The following is a 26,613-nucleotide window of genomic DNA, read 5'->3' as shown; positions in this document are numbered from 1 at the left end:
CGCGGCACAGAGTGCCGCGCTATGAGCTTGTAGATCTGCTATTTTTGGAAAAGTCGTGAAAATGTGGCACAAATCTTTGAATATATATTTCAGAGCGAACATTTTTAACTAAAATATTGGCTTCTGGGGGGGGGGGGGGGGTCCCTGGAACAACATACATAGAGATAATTCTGGGGGTCCACCGACATATAGAAACATGGGTTTTTGAAGCCTTTTTTTTCTCTTTTTCAATCGACCCCCAGTCCAAAATGGGATAAAAACGAGGGAGCGTTCGTACCATTTCCCAGGCGGAGGGGTCGTGTTTGAACAGAGAGTGTGTGAGCTCCACCGACACTCGTTTCCTGTAGTCGGAGCTCTTGTCTTCTGAGATGCGGAACAGCACGGCTGCAGCGTACGTAGCTGGACACACGGACACACGCACACACACACACACACGCACACACACACACACACACACACACACACACACACGCACGCACGCACACGCACACGCACACATTTAACATCTTTATTTGCTTTCACATTTAACAAGAAACTCTTGAAACACAAACAATATAGTGGATGCGCGCAAACTTGGAAAACTCTACAACAAGTGCTTCAGGATACACATACACGGAGAAGCATCGCCTTCTCCATGTATGGCGACTGCCAATTATTGCAGACGCTGAACAGAATTTCGCCGATGCCTGCAGGTCAGCTCTCGGCTTCATGGGCATGCCTGCAATCTGCAGGCCCCTCACGGCTGATTTATGGACATTACCGAGGCTTCCAAATATCAACACAAGTAGTTTACACACGCGCACGCACACGCAGAGTAGCACAAAGGGGAACAGTTTATGAAGGAAAGGAAGAACTATTGGGCGTGGTTATATGCCTAAACCTAACCCTAACCTTAAATTAGGAATTTCAGACGTCGGGTGAAGGAAATGAGATAGGGTCACACGAGAGAGACTCGGAGTAGAACCGCTGCTTCTTCGCCTGGAAAGGAGCCAGCGTAGGTGTTTGGTGGTGAGGTGACCACCGCTCCGGTGGTGAGGTGACCGCACCGCTCCGGTGGTGAGGTGACCGCACCGCTCCGGTGGTGAGCTGACCACCGCTCCGGTGGTGAGGTGACCTGCACCGCTCCGGTGGTGAGGTGACCGCACCGCTCCGGTGGTGAGGTGACCGCACCGCTCCGGTGGTGAGCTGACCACCGCTCCGGTGGTGAGGTGACCGCACCGCTCCGGTGGTGAGGTGACCGCACCGCTCCGGTGGTGAGCTGACCACCGCTCCGGTGGTGAGGTGACCGCACCGCTCTGGTGGTGAGGTGACCGCACCGCTCCGGTGGTGAGGTGACCACCGCTCCGGTGGTGAGGTGACCACCGCTCTAAATAACGTTGAGCGTTGGTGAGTAAAAACAGAGAGAAGGGCTGGGGCGGTGGCGGTGGTTTGCTCTTCACCGCGGCTCGTGACGTCATGTTGTAGTTCGGTGGTCACCTCGCCACCGAAAACCCAGACTTATATATGTATGAGCCTTGACACTGCTCCGTTGGGGGTCTTGCTCTTATAGAATAGCATATAGCGACTCCCTGTGTTCTGGCCTGATGCCGATATAATTCAATGAGGTGCTGGAGGATAATTGTCAGATTGATTTAGTCAAATGCCGTTAAGACTAGTCAGCGGTGATTATTGACTTGTTTATTAAACACCTTTCTGCTTTTCTGCTGCTGAACTGCCTGGGGGTGGGGACACACACGACACACGTCCTCTTTCGTCCATGCATAGCTTTGAAACTCTCACAGTGCGTTTTAACAGCTGGGGGCGACAACCGTACGAATTCACCGGAAGTGCATTATTTTGTCAACGGGGAACGTACCCGGCGACTATACCGGCGACTATAGCAGCAGGTCGATATAACAGGCCCGAAAAGCTGAAAATAATGTGTCGTTTAAGGCGATAGCCAATGACATTCGACGTGTGTCGCTCGCGGTTGTTCTGTGTCAAGCAGTACGTGCTGAACAAGTTGTGCGTGGGGTCTGTGTGTGTGGGACTAGTGAGAGAGACGTCGCACACACTGGCTTTGTTTTGCGCTGGCCAATTCTCAAAGAAACTGCTGCGTGTGCATGCCGTGAGAGAGAGAGAGAGAGAGAGACGGACAGATACTAAAAGAGGGTGTGTGTGTGTGTGTGTGTGTGTGTGCGCGCGTGCGTGTTATACCGATGCCCTCGTTGTTGGAGTGCAGCAGCTCCATCAGGGGCGCGGAGGCTCCCTCGGCGTCGATGACCTCAGCGGACTGCTTGTCCAGAGCCAGCTCGCAGAGCACGCCGGCGGACACGCGCTTCACGTTCTCCACGTACGAGTACAGCAGCTGCACGCACGCGCACGCACACACACACACACACACATAGAAGAACACATAAACAATCAGTGTTACACAGTATATCTGATTAGAGAGCCAGAGAGAGAGAGAGAGAGAGAGAGAGAGAGAGAGCTCTATTTCCGTCAATGCTAAACCCCTTTATCCCTACTTTGCCTTTCTTGACTATTTTGCAAAAACATTTTTGAATAGTTAATATAGCCAATCTACACATCGACACGCTGTGAGCTACAGTGGTTTATAGGGATAAAATAGAAAACAGAGCCCTGCAGAGAGTTCTAAGAATCAACTATGAGACATGTGGTTCTCAAAGTGGGGGGGGGGGGGACCTTCTGGGGCTGTTCAAAGATAGCAGATCTACAAGCTCACAGCGCGCCACTTCGTGCTGCGCTGTGAGCTTGTATACATCTGCATATTTTTTTTTCCAGGTGGGGGAGCCGCCGGGGTCCGCGGCCTTATTATTAGGGGTCCTTATTGACAGGGAAGCGTTTGAGAACCACTGAACTATATTATAAAGAGACTGAAGTTCATACAGATAATGTCTTCTAAAACAGTTTTCTCAAAGATTTATTTATGTCAGTATAGTTCTCAAACGTTTTCATGTTCAAGGACCCCCAACATTGTATGCATTTAGCCCGTCGACCCTTTTCTTTTATTGCGAAAATGTGGCGCAAATTTGGAATATATATATTTTTTTTCAGAAAGAAACGTTTTTAACTCAAATCTTTGCTCTCTGGAACAACACATTTTCAGATAGGGGGTCGGTGGAAAAATTACATATCATGTTTGGGGTCCTTGACAGGAAATATTGAGCACCGCTGATACAGAAACAGGTATTTCAGAAAACTGTCAGGGTATAGAAGACTTTTTTTTTTTTTTTTTTTGACGTCAGGTCCAAAACGGGCTAAGACGTGATGCCATGCAGGACGGTCGACGCTCACATCAACACGGAAGGCACACAAAACACGCAATGACATAATTTCCTGCTCAAATCACCGCCACTGTAATAACTGTGATGGATGTCGCTGTGACATTGTGAAAACGTTAAACGGAAACACAAATTGGATTATTACTCCAGACAGAATTGTGGAGCCTTATGAGGAATATGCGTGTGCGTGAGTGAGTGCGTGCGGGTTTATGTTATCGTACCTGCAGTGACGCATAATGCTGCCGTAGGATTTCTAGTAAATTCACCATAATGGATATATTTCTCTGACGGAAGTGGAATGGAATAGATGCTGCTGGAAAACATAATGGTTTATCTGGCAGATAACGCGGAGAGAGAGAGAGAGAGAGAGAGAGAGAGAGGATGGAGGAGAGTGGTGAATGTAAACAGAGATATGACTGAAGTGAGGTGATTCCGACCATGACCCTCTCGTGGTTGGAGAAGTTTTGTGTGACTATACAACTACAGTAAACTAATATATTGTCAGTGTCGGGGTAATAAGAGACCTCTTATCGACATACTCTAACTTTTGCGCGCACCTGCGCGCATTTGTGCGTGTGTGCGCGCGCGTGCGTGTCGACAAAACCAACACCGGATGGCTTATTGTACAAAAGCATTCATTGTACAAAAGCATTATTCTGTTTCTATGTTTCTACGACACACTGCCCATGCCTAACAGAAAATGAACTTTTCAGTATTACCCGCATTGCTTCCGAGACTTCCCACAACCCACACTTTCTGACATGAACATGGCTAGCACTCTCAATATCACCTGACGCAGATCATCACCCTGTATCGCTTCTTCCAACCTTGTGCCATCAGGACAAAGATACAGAACCTTACCCTGGAGGGGAAAAGGTTCGTTTCAGTAGAGGAGCTTTGTCCCGTCGGCCATCGCGGCATTAAACAAACTGCCCCCTGCCGATATAGGACGGCTCTACATGTACACACAGTGGGGGACCTCGTGTTTTTGTATCGTCTTGGCGGCCATGTTTTTTCTGTACTATGTGTCGTTTTGTGTTGTTGCTGTTGAACACAGACCTGTGAAGATGAATATCCTTCGGAAAAACAATACAGCTTGTTATTAGGGCGCTGCATGTTTAAAGATAAGTTATCAGTGATTCTCAACCTGTGGTACTAGTACCACTAGTGGTACCAAGGACCTCCTCTGATGGTATACCAGAAATCTTCCTGGACATGACAAAGGTGGGGGTGTGGGGGGGGGGGAGGAGGCGAGTTTTGTTGTTGTCAGCAGCTGCTCTGCTGACGATACTGATCACAACAAACTATAAACGGTGGCAAACTGGCAATGCAGTGGCTTTGAAATGGAACTAAAGTGTTTAATTAAGGAGAATATTTTGACCGGCAGCAGCAGCTGCACGTAAAAACTGCAGTGGTGGACGTCTCGGAGTCAGACGGACCTTGAGCACTTATTGCTCCAGTGAAATGAGTTGACATCCAGGGCCGTGTTGAAGTCCCAACACAGATTAGTGCTGTTCAAATATCCCTGGGATAGGTTAGGTTAGGTGTACGCTACTGTATTTGTTTGACGTATTTTAACATCATAATGGTGGTAACCTGGAGAGCCAAATATTTTCTGAGGTGGTATGGTATACTTGGTGAAAGAAGGTTGAGAACCACTGGTCTATATTAATACCTGCACAAACAGAGGGATGGTCTGCATGCTGGCGATCTCTCCTCGGCTCATGGGGTCTCTGGCCAGGATGTGCAGCGCTCCGGTGCAACCCTCCACTATCTCCTCCATACGCACCCCGTCCTGGGGGGAGGGGCAGAGAGAGAGACGTGCACACGCACGCACGCACGCACGCACACACACACACACACACACACACACACACACACACACACACACACACACACACACACACACACACACACACACACACACACACACACACACACACACACACACACACACACACACACGCACACACACACACACGCACACACGCACACATGCACACAGCACAGATGGAGACAGAGAGACCGTTACCCAGGAGGCATTTGTTGCAGTGACAGAAATGATGAATGCCACGGTGATCATTTTGTTTATCACTATATACTGTACATGTACAGTAGCCTACAACAGTATCATGTAGCATGGCTCTGAAGCTGTCTGTCTGTCTGTCTGTAAGTGAAACATTGAACTGTAATTGTATAATGGAAGTCATTGGGGGTTTTGAACCGGCTGTAACAACAAATAACAGCTGGATGACAAAAACATGGCTCCATCCCAAAGGCTAGAATTTGAATGTTGAATATTAAGTGTTCTTACTAAAATGTTGGCTAATTATTATGGCATTTCCTGAAAAGGCTATAGAGTGCATAGAATCCTCTGTGTGTATGTATGTGTGTGTGTGTATGTGTGTGTGTGTGCGTGCGTAGCATGCGTGCGTAGCATGCGTGAGTGCGTGCGTAGCATGCGCGCGTGAGTGCGTGCGTGCGTAGCATGCGTGCGTAGCATGCGTGTGTGTGTGCGTGTGTGCGTGCGTGCGTCCAACCTGGTACGTCTGCTGCGCCGAGGAGGCGTGTCTCTGCGTGTCCTGGTGGGACTTCAGCAGCAGGTTGACCAATCGCGGGATAGCTCCCGCCTCCCTCAGGGGAGCCTGATTGGCCGGGCAAAGTGCCAGGTTACGGATGAGCCCAACCGTAGCCTGAGGAGAGGACGACGACATCATCAGATCAGAGAGCGTTGGGGGAGTGGGAGGGGGGGTTTGACCAAAGGGGTCAGAGAGGCCAATACTTCTTATAACACCCTGCAGTACCCCGTGAAAATCCTATGTTTCTATAATGTCAGTGGTTCTCAACCTTTTCCATGTCAAGGAACTCCCGGAATTATCTGTATTTGACCCCAATAAGAAAATATGTCGTCCCCCCCCCACCCCCCCCATATTCTTTCACAGTTAGAAATGTTTGCTGTGAAAGAATATATACAGTATATATTCAAAAGGATTTGTGCCGGTCTATACTCTTTGTCATGAAGAGGAGATATATATATATAAGCTCACAACACTTTGATGTGTGATGATGCGTTCATCTGAGGATTTACTACATCTGATGGATAGTCTCTCTCTCTCTCACTCTCTCTCTCTCCTGTACAACAGTTACAGAGTCTGCCTCCTCCCTCCATTCCTCTCTCTGTGCTTTCCTCTCTAATGAGCTCTGTCATGTTCTCCTATGAGTCACATTCTCCCTCACTCTGTCTCTCACACACGCACGCACGGCCGCACGCTCTTGCACATCTCCATAATAACGTCACATTCTCCTCCTCCATCCTCTCTGTCCTCTCTCGCCCCTCTCTCCTCTCATCTATGTATAAGGCGTCTATCTGTTATAATAAGGAGTCACATTAAGGCCCCAACTAGCAGCCTCTCTCTCATCTATCCCGTACACCCAGACCACGATGTTATTCTCCACAGAGAAATGACATCTGCAGCCCCTGGCAGGGCACGAGAGAGAGAGAGAGAGAGAGAGAGAGAGAGAGAGAGTGAGAGAGTGACGTCAGGACTTTGGTGCTCTATATATAGTTCAATTGTGCAAGCAGAGCGCGTGAGTATTGTTCTTTATTACGTCACCATCGAAACAAGCCAGTTATACCCCGGCATTGATACTGTACATACAGTATCTTCATTACATCACGCTCAAAATCAGTATGCCTCCGAGTCCGAGCATACGCATAAAAAATACAGCCGACCACTGACAGTATAGTACTTTTCAACTTACAACTTACACATATACATGTAGTTAGATAACCAATATTGAAACATATCGTAATTACGTCAACATTGACAGCCAGTCATAACCCGACTTTATATAGTATTTAATTCCAATGTTTTACAGAGGCTGAGATTTGAAAGTTCGCAGCGGTCGACGCTCGACAGTACTTGCGCGCTCTGCTTGCACTCGACAGAGTGCAGTTGTATAGTTATTATCACGACCGTATGTGTCACTGTTTATACTATGAAAGCCTGCATTTGCCTGTCTGTGTCACGCCTCGTGACATCACGCCTTGTGTGGCACGTCACGTCACCATATATGGCCGTCTGAGCCCATGTCTCCATACATGAAGATCACGACGCTGACCTCAACAAACCCTTAGATCTGCATAATATAAGAAGCCGGCCAGTAACTCTTACATCTGACCTCAAAACCCTTAGATCTCCATATATGGAGCTGATCTGTTCTGACATGTTCCATGTGTTGATCTGACCTCATCAAACCCTGTGTAAACTCAAGACACGCTCCATATATGGTCAGCCTCATTAAAACCTGTACACTCAAGACACTGCCTGCCCCCCCCCCATGCCAAAAGCGCCAGCGCTCACCCAGCGGTCTGCCGCCACACCGGCGGATGCGTGCACGTGCACGCGACCTCGCCCTCAGTGGAGCTGTGCTGACTCATGGGCCCCAAGCACACACACACACACACACACAGTCACAATGATTTATATTCTAGTAGCATAAAGTGTGTGCGTGTGTGTGTGCGTGCGTGCTCGCGCGTGCGTGCCTATAACAGACAAGGTTCATAGCTAATTGCCGCTGATTGACTCCCGTGAAGTTAATTGGCGCTGAGGTATATCGGGTTCATCCCCGAATGTGTCCATTACATTACGGGGTGAATTGTAGTGCAGCGTCGACACTAAAGGAAAAGGACACGAGGTCACTCCAATGAGTTATAGGAAGGTCACCTTCCTGGAAGCACGTTTGACCGCCAATCTGCCTGTGAGATTATAGACCTGCACTTGCGGTGCGCGGGTGGACAGATTGGCCCAGGGATAGCGCCGGAGGGGATCGGAGGCTATATGGGGTCACCCACCACCAGGAAGCAAAGCGGGCTCATCCTCTGTGGAGCGTGGAGCTTTCACAGCAGTTTATAGATGTAGAGATATTATGCTCAGACCCAGGCACCCAGCCACCCATCCAGCTAGCCACACACACACACACATAGCTCCGTAAGGGAGTGGTTGCACCACTCAAAAAAAAGGTATACAGTTCTTCTGACCAAGCAATTGGTTGAAATACGCTATCCAGCCGCGCTGAAATGAGCATGACAGCACACCACACCTATAGCCGTTTAACATGCACGTTTAGTGCCGGAAGTGCATCAAAATAGGAGCTCTGGGGTGTGCCGGAGTTGTCTGATCGCTTTTACTCTGAAAAGCCATGAACCGGAAACACTTTCCTAAAAAATAGTTGACTTTACAGAGTTGACCTAACATCCCGATCATTTTAATTTATACGATATATGATCCAAAAAGCGTCCAGGGAACCTGTTTTATCATATCTTTGTTAGTGTAGTGACTTTGCCTGCCCTATACCATTGTGAAGTCTGCCCATTTCACTTCACAATGACGCAACATTCAAAATTAACATATATATATATATATATACGTATGTGTATGATGAGCATTGCAGCTCATTATGTGGGGTTCCAAGTGATAATAGTGTGTCAAAATTGCCATTATCTCATCAAAGTCTCAACTCTATGTCAACTCTGTAATCATCGGTAATGAGCAACAAACAGGACATAATGGCAATTTTATGCTCCATGTACTTTAATTGTTATAGCAATGTAAACACATTTACACCAATCAGTGCCCTCTGTACAAAAAAGGAAGCGATTAACAGCGAAGACCGTCTATGTTTTCGTACAGCACTTGGCCGCAGCATGTGAGTTGACTTATACTCTTGTTCCCTGTTGTCCTTGGCTGGCGTTTAGAGAAGCAACCCAGTGCGTTTGTGTTGTGTTGTGTTTTGTTCCGGTTAACCCATTCTGAACGGGAACCCATTTTGGTGTTAGCATCATGTTATGCTTTAGCTATTGAAAAATAGCAGATCTACAAGCTCATAGCGCGCCACCGAGTGGCGCGCTACGAGCTTGTAGGTCTGCTATTTTTGAAAAATCGAAGAACGACTGACATTTTTTTAGAATCTGATCTCAGGTCAGAATGGGTTAATCAGACCAGTGCGTGTCCAGTGGAAACCTCGTATGAATCTGATCTCAGGTCAGAATGGGTTAAGACAATGCTACAGTGAAGCTCTGATGTCCCCGAGGCACAATTTGGTTTGCAACAGCAGTCAATAATTACTAAAAAGTGTGTATGTGCGTGCGTGCGTTGCGTGCTTGTCTCCACTCCCACTGGAGCAACGGAGTGTGGCCAACAGTAGAAGACTGTGGCTGTAATTAAACTAAGACTGACAGTCAAGGAGAACAGGAGATCTGTGAAACAATGTGTTCATTTGGTATCACTCTGTTGTTCAATTAACAGTCTGTATACAGCAGTTCTCATCCAGAGTGACCTACAAGCACCAGATCAATGGCATTATAAACCCTCGTCAATGACTTAATTAAGTGTATATACTGTACATACAGTACATACTGCAACAGAACAACACGTTTGCGCTTTCCAATAAGAAGCAAAACCCAAGCATCTGCCTGAACAGTATACGCTCTGATTTCTTAACATTTTGCGGTCCAGCAGAGAAAATATCAATAGCATACACATAAGATATATACATACATACTGTACGTGAGAGAGGAGCGCTCTATGGACCGAGTCTGACGGGGTGAGTTTTTCAGACTGCGGCAGAAAACCGTCCGCGATTCTGGGGGGGGGGGTTAGGGGGGGGGGGCATATTTGGGATAGATAACTATAAGGGAGAGTGTAACAGAGACAAACAGACAGGACAGGTACAGAGACCGTGACAGACAGACAGACAGACAGCTGAGAGGGAGACAGTATAAGAGAGACAGACAGACAGCTGAGAGGGAGACAGCATCGGCGAGTCAGACAGACAGCTGAGAGGGAGACAGCATAAGAGAGACAGACAGACAGCTGAGAGGGAGACAGTGTATAGGAGAGACAAAGAGACAGCTGAGAGCGAGACAGCATAAGAGAGACAGACAGACAGCTGAGAGGGAGACAGTATAGGCGAGTCAGACAGACAGCTGAGAGGGAGACAGTATAAGAGAGACAGACACACAGCTGAGAGGGAGACAGCATAGGAGAGACAGACAGACAGACAGACAGCTGCATGGAGCTACAATACATGTTCAGTTATCAGCCAGTAGCATAGCGGTGATTCTCGTTTCCAACAATTTCAGCACAGATCCATTTGAGAAGAAGTAGTATGGAAATCGAGTTCCATTTGCAGGGTGAACTCTTAACCTTCAATCCAGTTTTTTGTAATTTCAATGTTACTCTCCATTCCCTCCATACCCTCATTTGCGCTCTCTCTCTCTCTCTCTCTCTCTCTCTCTCTCTCCCTCGCTCTCATCTGCCAGATAAACCTCTATTTTTCTCCCCCAGCAGCTTCCATTCCATTCCACTGCTGTCAGAGAAATATCCATTATGGCAATGTTGGTAGAAATCCTACAGCAGCATAATGCGTCTCAGCAGGGGAAAATACTGCCAGACACTACTACAAGTCTGAATGGCTGATAGTTACAGTCATTTAATGTATATACGAGATGCACTGCCGTATATAGAGGGGAGCACATGCACATTCCCTGGGCTTTGAGAAGACTGCCGGAACACATAATTACGCGTCCCCCCATCCCCATAGTCCACCCTCAGAGGCTGCATGGCGTCTTTGATGTGTGCCCATGCAGAGACAAGACTAAAAGCTGCACATCTGGTGATCATACACGAGAGGAGGAGGAGGAGGAGGAGGAGGAGGAGGAGAAGAAGAAGGAAGAGGAGGAGGAGGAGGAGGAGGAGGAGGAGGAGGAGGAGGAGAAGAAGAAGGAAGAGGAGGAGGAGGAGAAGGAGAAGAAGAAGAAGAAGGAGGAGGAGGAGAAGGAGAAGGAGAGGAAGAAGAAGAAGAAGGAGGAGAAGAAGAAGGAGGAGAAGAAGAAGACTATATAGAAACTGAAAAAATAAACTAACTCACACTCCCTCCTGCTGGTGGCTGCAACAACAACATGGCCACCCATCAATTAAAATACTACAAAAGCCATACAGTCAGCAGGGAACTAGGCATACAGGCAGAACAATGATCGCTGTCCCGCTGAACCAGATCTAGGGAGAGAGAGAGAGAGAGAGGCACATAAAGAGCGTGAGAGCAGTGGTAGAGTAGAGTAGCTGCCCACCACCGCGGGAGCCGGGTCACGGGTTCAAATCCACTGTGGCGCATCCGGCTTTGTCGAGCCTTTGTAGTCTGTATGAACACAACTGGCCCGTGTTCGAGGGAGGGCTAAGCCGCAGGCGGGGAGGCTGATAATTGGCACTGTATATATACGTAATCCTCCGGGCTGGGGCGGCACCAGAAAGGGTTGGGCGGGGGGGGGGGGGGGGCTCCTCACTGGTAGCCGGTGACCAAGATACAACAGCAGTGACAACACAGAACACACACACAAAAAAAGAGCCAATGTCATCCATGCAATAATCCGTATAGAGGGAGGCAGCAGAGACGATGACGCAGTGAAAGCAAGGCACACCTACAGGCGACAGGTGTGTAGGAGAGGGTATACGGTGCCCCAAAAAATGAAAAAGGAACAGACACCTGTCTTCAAATGCGGCCTTCATCAGGCTATCTTTATGATTTAGATTCACTGCATTTGAAGACAGTGTGCGGGTGTTTGTTCCTTTTTCATATATAATTTGTATCCCACGATTTTGTAACCCATTTTTCACCCCATGTGTCAATTATCTAATGTGATCCTGGGCTCTACAGTATACACACCCTCCGCCAACCTATAGTCCCCATATATGGGGGACATGGGGAGAGCAACGGACTTGAACTCATGCTTCCTTCATGTCTGAGTGTCTTGCTTTCTGTTTATACCCAAAGCAACCACACTCATGTTGGTGATCGTTTATGACATTCAGTCAGCATGGAATGAAGTTGCCCTGCGGTGAGGAGATTGAATAGCCATATACACTAAATCAGTCATTTTCAACCAATGGTCCCGGGGACCACCAGTGGTCCCCCTGCATGCTAAATGCAGAGATTATTGTTAAACATCTGCACTATACTTCAAGAATTCTACACAATTATAGAGAATGTCAGGAATTCTTATTTTGATCAACGTTTTGATCAACAAGCATGGAACTGTGGACAAAATCTCATCCAACGAAAACAGAACATTATTTTAGTGTTGGATCTGAGAGGCTTAAATGTCTTCAAATGGTGGTCCGAGGCTCAAACGCATGAGACAACATTAACGGGCCTCGACGTCAAAAGGGTTGGAACCCACTGCACTAAATGTTATATAAGCGATGTTACCTTTTACCGCGTTCACTTCCTTGTTCCCGGAACCTCAAAAGCTCAAAGACAACAAAGCTCCCGGGCTCAGGGACATTCCAGCTGCATCTGGCCGGGTTTTTGTCAATTCACCTCTGTGTGTCTCTCTCTCTCTCTCTCTCTCTCTCTCGTCCTCTGTCTCGTTCTGGCCTGCTGTATCAGAATTAACAACTCATTGTTCTTCCTGCTTTCAACTCGATGGAATCTGTCCATATAGACGACTAGGCTTTTTTTCTGGGAACACTCTATCGTTACGTAACCGATGCCTCAAACAACAGAGATAAAGCATGTGTTAATCCATTCAGTTTGAGAACCACTGACATAATAGAAACATGGCTTTTTTTTTCTCCAGAAAACTGTCATGATTTAGAAGACATTATAGAATCGTTCTCGGGTCTAAATGGGTTAAACGGTGATGTATATCCTTCATACTGTAATCATACTGTAATCTCTATCGCAGGGCCGCGTCGCTCGACGAGGAGAATGACGCGCAACGTGACCCGCTCTGCGGTGCGGACACTAACAACGTCCAGCCACTGGAGGGCACCCCTGAGCAGCAGTAGTGACAAAACGAATCACAGCCACCAGTGCACTATACATTCCACTGACACTAACAAGTACAAAATACACTTTGCTCTACCAGGTGCTTTGCAGTCAGGCTGCATAGCAGCTTAAGTGTCGTGCATGTACTGTATATAGCCAGCGCACTAGAGCATCTCCTCCAATGACTTTTTATTTCAGAGAGAACAACGCATAACTGAAATCATAGACGATATCTATAGTCTCTTAGTATCACAATATTGACATTATTGTCAATATTTACCCATACCAAGCTTTGCTTGCTATTTGATTTCATCACACACACACACGCACACATGCATGCACACACACACCGATGTCATCATTGGCTTGTCCATAGAAAACCAACCTTATTTTTTCCCCCTGCTGTGTTTTGAAATATTTTCTTCAGGACATTGTATTGTAATGATCAGTGCACTCAATAACCCAGGCACACCTCTCTCTCTCTCTCTCTCTCTCTCTCTCTCCTCACATCTGCCATGCTGTCATGCGTTCCTCGTCGTCTCTCCCTGTTCTTCTATCACCGGCTCCTCTCATGCCGTTCTAACAGAGCTACGCCCTGTGCGCTCATCGCAGCACAGCTGTAGTTTTTGGACGGTCGGAAAGGAAATTCAGTTCCGAATGTATACACGGGACGGACGTCATCACTTCACATGAAACACCATTTCATATGGTAGTCACGACACGTTCAGCGTGTTTACTGAAAGTTATACTGTTCGCTAACGTCATATAGTCGTCGTTATCATGTTCGTGTGGATGGCTCTTTAATTCGGACTGGTGTTGTTTTAGTTAACAGGAGTCAAAATGTATTCATACTTTATTACCCACTTAAGCCGTATCCGAGCCTTAAGCCCCGTTCACACCAAGGAAGCTAGAAGCTTAGAAGCAGCAGCTTCTAGCTTCGTGGTCCCATGTTATCTCTATGCAGACCAGCTTTTGAAGCGTTTTGAAGCTTGGAATGAACAGATTTTCTTTTGTTTTGCGTGCTTTTTTTCTCCTCAAAACGTATAACTTTGACGCAGCTTTTAAAAGCCAGGTTCTGGCCACAGCTTCTAGAAGCTGCTTCTATAGCCAATCACAGCACAGCGTGGTTTGAGGAGGCGGAGTTTAGCTCATTTGACAAGAGCAGAAACCCTCGTCAAAAGCTGACCGCACCGAGATCGAATTAAATTATTTACTTTTTTTAAAATAAGGGCTGTATATGTAATATGAATGAATATTTGGCAAGACCATAGCATATTTATGGAAAGAAATAAAAGTTAATATGAGCAACAAGTTGTCGGAGCGGTGAAAACAGGTTGTGTTTTCCGTCACTTGCGAGCCAGTTCTCTCCCAGTGGACTGGCACGGTGGCTGGGGAGAAGTGCCCCTGCTGCACCCCCCCGGTTCTCACCGACCGGAGAGGTGAACAACTGAACCCCGTAGCTGACGCTGACCGTGGACTAAACACACACACACGGTTTATAAATTAGCAGATATATATATAGTCTATAGACAAATAACTAAACAATAGTTAAAACCGGTTTTCGTGTCAGACGCGTTGTGAGCACAAACCCTCACTGTGTGGATGTGCCGTTCCTGTTCCACTGACGTGCACATCTAGATAATGACAGACACGTCAAACCACCGGGGGAGACAAAATTGTGGAAGCACTTAGACTGTATAGGATGTCCTCCTGGCAAATAGACCACGGTGATAATGATGATGCGATGATGCGTCCCAGGAAGTGTTTTTGAGTGCACTATAGGTGGTGAACGACCAGTTAACCCATTTAGACCCGAGGACGATTCTACAAATGTCTCTAAAATCATGACAGTCTTCTGAACAACCTCACGTTTCTATGTCAGTGGTTCTCTGCATTTTCATGCCAAGGACCCCAAAAATGATATGTATTTGGCCGCCGGCCGCCATCTGAAAATAACGTTGTTTCAGGGGCCTCCCCAGAAGATTTGAGTTACAGTAAAACAACACACCTTCCTGTAACATTGAAAGGTACCGTAATTTCCGGACTATAAGCCGCACCTGAATATAAGCCGCACCAGCTAAATTTAGGGAAAAAACTAAATGTGTACATATACAAGCCGCACTGGACTATAAGCCGCATAGAGGCCATAGCCGGCCATAGAGATGGATTTATTAGGTCCCCTAGTGGCCGTTAGCTGTAAAAATCCATAGATAAGCCGCACCGTTGTATAAGCCGCAGGGTTCAAATCATGGGTAAAAAGTCGCGGCTTATAGTCCGGAAATTACGGTAATTCATAACATTAGCCTATATCTGCTGTTGATGCGTGCATGTGTAATATTAACGCTCAAAGGACAGGAAAGGCACCGTGCAGTGACGTTCTGATGTCCCTGAGGTACAATTTGGTTTGCAACAGCAGTCAATAATATGTAAAAAATGTTATGCGTGCGTGACAGAAAGACTCGTCATGCTGTGTTTGTGCCTCAGGGAACAGCAGCACTCGGAGCTCATCAACTCTCTCTCTCTCTCTCTCTCTCTCTCTCTCTCTCTCTCTCTATCTCTCTCTCTCTCTCTCTCTCTCTCTCTATACAGCTCCATCTCACTGAATTAGAATATTTTGAATAAAAGTTCATTTTCTTCTGTAATATAATTAAAACAGTGAAACTTTCATTATATATTCTCCATTCATCGTGCATAAAGTGAAGTATTTAAAGCCTTTTTTTTGTTTTAATCTTGATGATTATGGCGTACAACTCGTGAAAATCAAAAAGTCCTATCTCAATGAATTAGAATATTTTACGAGACCACTAAAAAAATTTTAAACGAGAAATGTCTACCATCTGGAAAGTATAGTAATGTGTGCAGTTAATACTTTGGTCTGGGCTACTTTTGAATGAATTATTTCAGCAACCGGGCGTGGCATGGAGGTGATCAGCCTGTGGCACTGTTGATGTGTTATGGAAGCCCAGGTTTGCTTTGATAACAGCCGTAAATTAATTTCTATTGTTCAGGCTCATGTCTCACACCTTCCTCTTGACAATACAACCTAGATTCTCTGTGCGGGTTCAGGTCAGGCCAGTTGGCTGGTAGTTACTAGTAGTTCCGGCTCTGTGGGCAGGTGCCACATCTAGCTGGAAAGGAAAATTAGCATCTCCATGCAAACCTTTAGAGTCTTTGGGCTGTGTATTGTTTTCCAGGCTGAGACGAGACGAGTTGTAACGAGGTTACTGTCCCTGTCGGTTCACTGTGAACTGCTGTCTCTGATCCTCTGTCCTCCTCCTCCTCCTCCTCTGCACCTATGTCCCTCTTCTGTTTGGTCTTCCTCTGCTTTCAAAAATCGCTCTGAACTTACAGCATGTCCGTCATTGTATCTGCTTCATGCATCTCTTCTCTCTATGACACTTAACACTCACGTGACCGAAGTATAAGGCCACCTACCACACAAGCCCGAATACAGGTTAAAAATACCTTTTCTTTTTCCTCTGATGTTATTGGCTAATGTCTCTGTCTGTCTGTCTGTCTGTCTGTCTGTCTGTCTGTCTGTCTGTCTGTCTGTCTGTCTGTCTGTCTGTCTGTCTGTCTGTCTGTCTGTCTGTCTGTCTGTCTGTCTGTCTGTCTGTCAGTCAGTCAGTCAGTCAAACTTCACGACTCGATTTTGAAATTGTTGCATTAAAAATCAAGCTCACAATGCGCTGTGTGAGCTTGTCGATCTGCTCTTTTCAGCAAAGTGGTTAATGGACCTGTAAAAGACTAAATGTGCGTCCACTTCCCTTCTCTCTCTCTCTCTATCTCTCCATCCCTCCATCCATCTCTGTCTCTCTCGCTCCGGTGGCCTATTTCCATCATTCTCTAAAAATATGTCCATCCATCATCATCATAACTGAGTCTGCGCTTACAAGAGTGCATGCAGGCACGCGCACACACGCACACACGCACGCACAGACACACGCGCTCGCTGTCTCACCTTAACCACGGGCCAGTAGTGCGGCTGCCCCAGCAGCTTGACCACGGCGGGGATGCCGTAGTGCAGCCGCACTGCATTCTGGGCCAGCTCCGCGTCCTGGTGCCTGGAGGTGAGGTGTCGCAGCGCGCACACGGCCGGCTCCGCCACGTCCTCCTTCTGCCCCGCGCGCAGCACGGCGTGGATCAGAGACTCCACGCCGCCGAACTGAGTCACCAGCGTCTGGGTGGGGGAGGGGGAGTTATCATATATATTTATTCAATATGGATCAGAGACTCCACTGTCTGGACCAGGGGGGCAGTCAGACAGATATTTTGTGAAGCCACTAAGGAAATGAAAGTTCATATAATGGCCTGTTGTGGCGCTGTCATTGGACCCAGAAAAACCCATAACCCCATAGAAGTCCATGTATTTGGACCCAACTTCACCTAGACTGTATTACCTTAATAAACATGGTCATGAATACTTTTTGCTTCCAGTCACTAGTTTAAAGTCTCATTTCTCATGTCATAATATTCTTTTTGGAAAATTATGGTCCCATTAATTTAAAAAATGACCATAAAGTCGCGTATGTTCTGAGGGGCGTGGCTACCGTTACAGTCTATGATAGGGATTCCCCTCCCACTCGAGTCAAAATAAAAACCAACAGAGAAGAAGGGGGGAAGTCCCGCCTCGTTGTCTGGGCCAGCCAATGGCCAGCTGGGCCAAAACGGATCTAGAAAGATGGCGACTTCCATTGCAAGGACTGACAGGCTTCATTGTACGTTCATGTTAGACCCGGGGAACGCTTTGTCCATATTTTTTACAGTCTATGGTCTGGACTGGGGTCAGGGGTGGGCAACTATGACGATGGTGAGGGCCAATATATTTCCACACTCACTCCAGAGGGCCACAGTGCATATCACTGTCGTAGAAAAAATAGCCGATCTACAAGCTCAAAACGATCAGCTATTTTTTGCTATATTTGAATTGAAAACCTGAATATTCTTTTGCTATTTTTGAATTGGAATTCTGACAAGTAACCTTTTTATTGAATTTCAAATGCATTCAGTTATAGTTATGTTAAACTTTATATGAACTGTTAACATAACTACATTGGACACAGAAAGACAATACCATTTTAATACTAAGTACTATAGTCATTTTAATACTAGTCATGAAGTAATTAAAGCGGGGTTGGAATTGTAAACAGCTGAAATCAATACTATATCAGTATTCATGCGGGCCGCATTAAGTGAAGCTGGGGGCCGCCAGTTGCCCACCCCTGTCTGTCAGACAGACAGACAGACAGACAGACAGACAGACAGACAGACAGACAGACAGACAGACACGACAGGTACCTTGTTACGCGAGTTGTTACATGTGAGGTTGGACAGGATTCCTGTGGCACAGGTCAACATGTTGACGTCGTCAGAACCCAGCTGGGTCACCAGGATCTGCAACAAGCCGTCTAACCCCTCCTACAGACAGACAGACAGACAGACAGAAGGACAGACAGACGGACTTTATTTTACGTTATACTTTGTTGTACGACAGTGTGTCGTGCAGAAGGAGTGAAAATAGCCAATGATTCTGAAAAAGCTGCCAATGTGTCGCATCGGGACAGTTGTGAGGTTGTACAATTAGCTATTTCTTCAGGTGGTTAAAGATACATTAAGAAATTCAGGTGTCGAGGCAGCAACAGCATTAACCCATTCTGACCTGAGATCAGATTCATACGAGGTTTCCACTGGACACACACTGGTCTGATGAACCCATTCTGACCTGAGATCAGATTCTAAAAATGTCAGTCGCTCTTAGATTTTTCAAAAATAGCAGACCTACAAGCTCGTAGCGCGCCACTCGGTGGCGCGCTATGAGCTTGTAGATCTGCTATTTTTCAATAGCTAAAGCATAACATAATGCTAGCACCAAAATGGGTTCCCGTTCAGAATGGGTTAAGAATGAAAGTGTCCGAGTGTGAGTTAACACATCGTTTGCTGCCGGGCACAAACCTCTTATCTCCATAATTCTAACCTTTTTGTGCTTTTTCGTGATTTTGATCATACTATACAGCGTCACACAAAAGCATTAAGATTCTACTTGTAGCAAGCAAAAAAGCTATTACAAGAAACTGGTTAAAAAATAACTGTCCTACTGCCGACCTATTTATCAACATTGTGAAACAACTGCATCACCTATAGAACAGATGACCTATTCGTTAAGACTGCAAAAAGAGCTGGGTGAAAGAAGATGGGAGAAGTGGACAGAGTACTTAGCTGGGGGGTTGTGGATGTGGAGTGAATATGGGTGGTGTCTTTCCGGTTGTCATTGAATGTAAGAACCCCAAAAATCTATAATATTTATTGCTGCTGTTGTACATCCCATGACCTCTTGTTTTTTTTTTATTATTATTTTTTTTTTTACTGTTGATGTTTCTGTCCTATTGTATGTCCTGTTTGTCTTTTTTGTCTGTCTTGCATATTAAAAAAATCCTAAAATAAAGAGTTTAAAAAATAAATAAAAAAAAGTAGCAGATTCCGAGCTTGCAGATCCGCTACTTTTGCTATTTATTTCTTTTGAATGTGAATCGTATAAAGAGTAACAGATGTGGACACAATGAGGTTTCCGCCCCGTCAGAGACTATGCCTCTCAACAGTGGACACATGAATCACCAAATAGCAATGTGCATGAGCATATTGACTAGTCTATCGACGATGACTTCCATTGGCCCATTGGGTTGGTGTTGTTGTTTGTTGATTATGGTTGTCACGGTAACCTGTTTGGTGGCAGCATCCGATAGGTTGCGCAGCGTCCACAGGCAGTTCTGGATCAGACGCTGACTGGAGCCGGTGAGGTGTTGTCCCAACGCCTGCATGCCGCCTGGTGACGCGCACGCACGCACGCACACACACACACACACGCACGCACGCATGCACACGCACACACACACACACACACACACACACACACACACACACACACACACACATACACCCGCACACGCATACGCACACAAACACACACACACACACACACGAAAGAACACAGTTTTTTAATTTTCGAAGGGGAAATTCTGGAAAATCATAACAAACAAAAGATATTAAATAAAATAAATAAATGGAAAATTAATTAACTCTGCAACCCATAAGCATGGTCATTGGTTCCGTGACCCACAAATGGATGCCGAGCCAGTGTTTTGGAACAACTGTAGCCAAGGTGAGGTATAACTACAGGGAAAGAAATGGGCCCATTTAAGTGTTTCAACTGGTCAGCCAAATGAGGCAAGTGATATTAATTGTACTAATTGTAAATAATATGTTCTTGAGGTTAACTGGTTATCCCCCATAATCACGAAGGCTATAATTTCACCTTTCGGGATACAGAAATAAATCGGTGTGTCCAAAAACGTAGTTATACTGTCTTTGAAGGGCTTGTATGGCAGGCTTGTTGCTGGGAGTGAGACACACACACACACACACACACACACACACACACACACACACACACACACACACACACACACAGTAAACTATACACACTATTACAGTTCATACCAGCCTCTACTAGCAGGCGTGTTGCTGGGAGTGAGATACACACACAGTAAACTATACACACTATTACAGTTCATACCAGCCTCTACTAGCAGGCTTGTTATACTGGCTACAGTGGCTCAGGGGTAGAGTGGCCGGTGGAGCGGCGGCCGGATGGTTGCGCCGTGAGGTTCCCAGTTCGATCCCGGACTCCCCCCAGAGTCAGTGTCGTCAAAGTGTCCTTGAGGCTCTGAACCCCTAATTGCCACCATCGGTGTATGAATGTGTGTATGTGTGTGTGTGAATGGGAGGGTTGTGTAATCCACAACCTACATGTGTACAGACTAGAGTTTTGGATAAAAGCCTTATATAAAACGCACCATTTACACACAGACAGTATACACATACCAGTCTCTGCTATAGCAGCCTTGTTGCTGGGACACACCGGTACGGTACGGTAATGTACTGTACGGTACGGTACGGTATACGTACCAGACTCTACTATAGCAGGCTTGTTGCTGGGGCACACGGACAGGACTTTCAGCACTCTGCTGGTCGTCCACAGCAGCTTCTCATAATTGTAGTTCCTCATGATGAACACCAGACCTTCTGGGCCCCCATTGGCCAGGATGATCAGCTGACAGGGGGAAAAAAAGAAAAGAAAAAATAAAGAAAGAAGGAAGCATTGGTTATGATATGTACACTAGAGTATACAGTCAGTTCCACACATGTCAGTTCCACACAATATGTAAAGGACGACTTCACCACTTTTCAACCTATCTTCATATAATTGGTCCTCACTAAAGGTTCATGGTAATAAGCAAAACAACAAAAACAGGAAACAAACAAAAATCTACATGTCTGATAGAAGCGAGTCTGTGTAGTTCAGAAACCCGTCTTCCAGTGACAACATCGTTAAGCAGAACGAAAACATATATACGGTATTTAGATTTCTATTATTGCGAGAAGGATGGCTTATATATAGAATTGTGACTTTTCAGGAATAGAAAGCCTGCAGTTTCTATTAGTTTGGATTCCCCATCGATGAGGTCACTGGAGGACGGGTTTCTGAACTGCAGCCCGCAGCAACAATTTGTTTTTGCTATTTTATCATCAATTAGTGACGACCAATTATGTGAAGAATATAGGTTGAAAAGTGGTGAAGTCGTCCTAACAGTAACGTATAAGTAACGTAAGTTGTGCATCTGACATTTAATCAATTTCCCAGCATTGTGGCGTCTTCAAACTCCCCAAGTGTGGCCAAATACTATAGAACTTTGGTGGGTCCGTGATATGAAAAAGTAGAATCAGCCTCACATGAACACAGAGCTGTTTCATTTCTCCTTCACTTTCTCTCTGCCTATATTGCACTCACACACACACGCACACGCACACGCACACGCACGCACATGCACCTTGCTCTCCTGGTTGCCGTAGGACAGCAGCTGCAGGCAGTCGGTGGTGATGGCCAGGAACTTGGGGTTGCTCTTCTTCAGCAGGGGGACCATCCTCTGGAGGCCGTCGGCCAGGCGCACCGCCATCTTGGCTCCCTCCTGGTGGAGCAGCAGGTTGTGGAGCGTGGTGATGGCGTAGAAGAGGACCGACTCCACCGGCGAGCTGAGGGGGTGGGGGTACAGGCTTTTAGTTTAGCCCATTTTGGGGCGGGCGCGGGAACCCCTTTTGGTGTTAGCATCATGCTATGCTTTAGCTATTGAAAAATAGCAGCCACCGAGTGGCGCGCTATACGAGCTTGTATAGGTCTGCTATTTTTGAAAAATCGACTGACATAGAAAAACATAGCTTTTTCAGAAAGCTGTCAGGATGTAGAAGACATTTTTTCTTTCAATCTCAGGTCAAAATGGGTTATAGACATGCTATGGGTGCACGACTGTCATTAGACCGACAACCTATACCGTCAAACTCGCTAACCTGAGCCTATACCGCAAAGCACGGGAGCAGTGTATGTTCGACCGCATGTCTGACCGTTGTTTCCGCAAGAGAGAGAGAGAGAGAGAGAGAGAGAGAGAGAGAGAGAGAGAGAGAGAGAGAGAAGGGGGTTCGTTGATGAACTTTCACGGTGGTTCGCAAACTGTTCAGCTCGAGACGAGACCCAGCAGATGAGGCAGATTTTTACTCTGAAAAGCCAATCCATTTCCCATCCCCCCCCCAAAAAAAAAACGGGAGGTGAAATGTTCCATTACTACGTTGCTGCGCTATACCTCGTCTTCACTTTACTTTTTTTCTGTTTTATATAATTAAAACAGAACTACAGTAAACTATAACGTCTCGGGGCCTCCTATACAGGTTGTAATTATGAAGACGACGTCTGTAGATGTTTTGGGCAACATAGAGTGTTAGATAGTGAAAATAGACTACTTTTTACCCTATATACCCTGGAACAACATATTTTCAGATGGGCCAAATACAGATAATTCTCGGTCCTTGACGTGAAAAAGGTTGAGAACCACTGAAATAGAAACATAATATAGGGGTTTTTCAGAAAACTTTTAGGATTTTAGAAGCCTTTTATTTATTTATTTTAACCCATTCTGAACGGGAACCCCTTTTGGTGTTAGCATCATGTTATGCTTTAGCTATTGAAAAATAGCAGATCTACAAGCTCGTAGCGCGCCACCGAGTGGCGCGCTACGAGCTTGTAGGTCTGCTATTTTTTGAAAAACCGAAGAACGACTGACATTTTTTAAATCTGATCTCAGGTCAGAATGGGTTCATCAGACCAGTGTGTGTCCAGTGGAAACCTCGTACGAATCTGATCTCAGGTCAGAATGGGTTAATCAGCCCTCGGGTCTAAATGGATTTAAAGTATAGCAGATCTGCAAAGCTTCAAGCTTATGGAGGATCTGCCACTTTTGATGCTTTTTATGTGACGCTGCTGTATAGTATGATCCGGCATAGCAGGGCGTTCATTTACGAAACCACAAAAACGTTAGCGTGTGGAGATAAGAGGTTTCTGCACGACAGCAACGATACGATACATCAGATATAGGGTTCCACACAGACAGGGACAGCACGTCTACGCCTGCATTCCGACCAAGCCTTCACTCAGGACTGTCATTTTGGGTCTGAGCTGCACCTCCCTATGGACCTCTTCCTTTTAGTTCTCTCTCTCTCTCTCTAATCAATCTCAACTTATGTCCTTTCTCTCTCTGTTGTTTTCCTCTCCTTCATTTATCTCGCCGCTGTCCTCTGACATTTAATCAATTTCGGTTTGTTGTGGAGTCTTCAAACTCTCCACGCACACACGCACATTTACAATATTCTGGAAACAAGCGTTTAGCCACATCTTGAACACACTGAGATTAGGGATGTCAGGGGGTAACCGGCTAGCTAGCCAGGTTAGCCGACCGTTAAGAAATATCTGAATATTCTTATCAGCTTCACGGTTAACCCATTCTGAACGGGAACCCATATTGGTGTTAGCATCATGTTGTGCTTTAGCTATTGAAAAATAGCAGATCTACAAGCTCGTAGCGCGCCACCGAGTGGCGCGCTACGAGCTTGTAGGTCTGCTATTTTTGAAAAATCGAAGAACGACTGACATTTTTTTAAATCTGATCTCAGGTCAGAATGGGTTCATCAGACCAGTGTGTGTCCAGTGGAAACCTCGTATGAATCTGATCTCAGGTCAGAATGGGTTAATTTCCGCAGTTTCCTGATGCTATTTTTTTGGTCATGGGGAGATGTCATTACATTAAACCGACCCAGCAAGAGTGTAGTTGTAATGTCCAAGAGAGCACACTAGAATGAGAGAAATTACTTTTCCGCACCGGCCCGGGAGGGGATAAAAAAATGTTATTAAGTGAGCGACAGACAGGTGTGCGAGGAGAGAAAATGGCGAAACGAATTAAACGTAGTGTGGTCTGGGAGCATTTAAAAAAGAAAGGTGACGACAAAGTTTGTTTGTAACTTGTGTGAAGCGGAGCTTGCATACACCAGTGGCACGAGCAGCATGCTACGAAACCATATCGTAGCCAAACACCCGTTCGTGAATGTCGACGAAAGCCCGGGCACGGCCATGCAACAAAACACACTCACGTCCTTTGTACAAGTCCCAAGAAGATGTGATGGTCGTCGGGCGGAGGAGCTCACACAAAGAGTCTGCAAAATGATTGAGCTGAACATGCAGCCTATCAGCATGATTGAGGACAGAGGCTTCCGTCAATTAATGCATTTTACCGAACCAGAATACCACACACCTGCAGCGAGATCAACAATCACCAAACGAATTGAACAGCGTTATAAAGATATAATGTCACTTCAGCTGAGATCTTGCTTGTCCACAGCCGAGCATGTTGCTCTCACAACAGACTGCTGGACAGCTTTGGCCACCGAAAGTTCACCATAACGTGCCATCACATTGAACAAGAATGGAAACTTCACGCTGATTGTGTTGTTGACTATCAGCCTATCAGAACGACACACCTCCGAATATTTGGCAGAAACTATTAAGAGTGCTGTTGCCGAGTGGGGGCTGACAGGGCACGTCACAGCTTGTGTCCACGACAACGCAGCCAACATCGTCAAGGCTATGTGTCCAAGGCTTACGTGGAGTGGGATTCGGTGCCCTGTTACGCGCACACGTAGCACGATGGCTTTGCCTTACATGTGGTCAAAGTAATTGGTGCCGCTGGTCGCTTGGTTAAGCATTTTAATAAAAAGCGGTCCTGCAACAGAAGCGCTGAAAAATAAGCAGGAGGGGATGGGAATGAACAACACGGACACTCACGGTCACAAAAAGTTGATCCAGTCCTGCACTACCCGCTGGAAAGTATACAACATTCATTCTAAAATGGGTAGTCCCAATACTTCATTCTGATTGGCTGGTTACCGTCACGTGACCGGTGTAAATTTCACCATAACCCACTCCTTCAATCACTTTGTATCAAACTGCAGCCTTGTAGCTGAACTGGGGAAGGGGAGCGCTTCATTGCTTTACAAACACATGCCGTGCGGGCGTCTAAGCACCGCCCGGCTCATATGACTGTGAATGTGTGGCTCCAGGCAGCCCCGTAAATACATCAAGCGCTCTTCTCCCGTCACATAGGCTTCTTGCAGAGCAAAACAAGGAAGTGTTGTGGCTCTGGCTTGCTCGCTCTGGTGGCGCAAAGCGTAGATACTTTTGTGAATGTAATAGTTTTATTAGGTTAATATTGCTATAATGTTTGTTAACCCTTTTAGAAAAGCAATAAGCCACTCGAGGCCCCAGCTTACCGGGTATTTTACACTGGCTGGGAGGTAGAAGACCCTCCGCTGCGCGTCGGGTCTGCCTACGCCCCCAGCCAGTGTAAAATACCCAGTAACCTGAGACCTCTCGTGGCTTATTGCTTAAGTATATGACGTATCGAGCGACTCGTAGAGCTGAGATGGGCAGTCGAAGCCGTGCTGTCAGACCGCAGAGTCACTAAACTGGTGGACGCGAGAGTGCTTGATTGATTGATTGCCTTACGCACGCTGGCCGTGCTTGCGTGCAAGCACCGCCCGCACTCATATGACTGTAAATGTGTGGCTCCTAGGCAGCCCCGTAAAGACATCAAGCGCTATTCTCCCGTGACATACGTATAGCCTATACTTGCCGAGCAAAACCAGGAAGTGTGTGGCTCGCTCTGGTCGGCGCAAAGCGTATAGCTATACACTTTTGTGAATTTAATAGTTTTATTAGGGTGAATTTTGCTATATATGTTTGTAACCGTTTTAGAAAAGAAATAAGCCACGCGAGGTTCCCATGGCTTCCCAGCTTACCATGGAGAGGTAAGCTCCCAGCTTATACCTTTGTAAAATACACGGTAACCTGAGACCTCTTGTGCAGGCTCATTGCTTTATTAATTTAACTCTGAGAGTGTACAAATTGTGGGTCCATATATGTGGTTCCATTTGTACACTATCAGAGTTAACGGACCCGTAAGGGTCCATTTGGTTACAAACTATCATTGGGGACCCCCTGGAACTCCCTCAAAGACCCCCTGGGGGGTCCCCGGACCCCACTTTGGGAACCACTGCTGTACACACTGTA

The 26,613-nt window shown here is 46.3% G+C and overlaps 1 protein-coding gene across 1 annotated transcript in view; it reads right to left on the bottom strand.

The window, feature by feature from the left end:
• Positions 1–26,613, bottom strand: part of jupb (junction plakoglobin b) — a 100,736-nt gene that overhangs the window by 6,551 nt on the left and 67,572 nt on the right. Inside the window, exons 7-15 of the mRNA XM_080775184.1 lie at positions 21,998–22,199; positions 21,075–21,219; positions 19,829–19,932; positions 18,411–18,530; positions 17,074–17,292; positions 5,825–5,977; positions 4,960–5,079; positions 2,197–2,347; positions 278–399 (exon numbers count right to left, since the gene is read on the bottom strand). Coding sequence (XP_080631310.1) covers positions 278–399; positions 2,197–2,347; positions 4,960–5,079; positions 5,825–5,977; positions 17,074–17,292; positions 18,411–18,530; positions 19,829–19,932; positions 21,075–21,219; positions 21,998–22,199 — 1,336 coding nt within the window. The remainder of the gene's footprint in view (positions 1–277; positions 400–2,196; positions 2,348–4,959; positions 5,080–5,824; positions 5,978–17,073; positions 17,293–18,410; positions 18,531–19,828; positions 19,933–21,074; positions 21,220–21,997; positions 22,200–26,613) is intronic.

Source organism: Protomyctophum bolini, assembly GCF_963924005.1.
Source record: "Protomyctophum bolini genome assembly, chromosome: 11".
In the NCBI taxonomy this organism is placed as follows: Eukaryota; Metazoa; Chordata; class Actinopteri; order Myctophiformes; family Myctophidae; genus Protomyctophum; species Protomyctophum bolini.
This window is presented reverse-complemented; position numbering and strand designations above follow the sequence as displayed.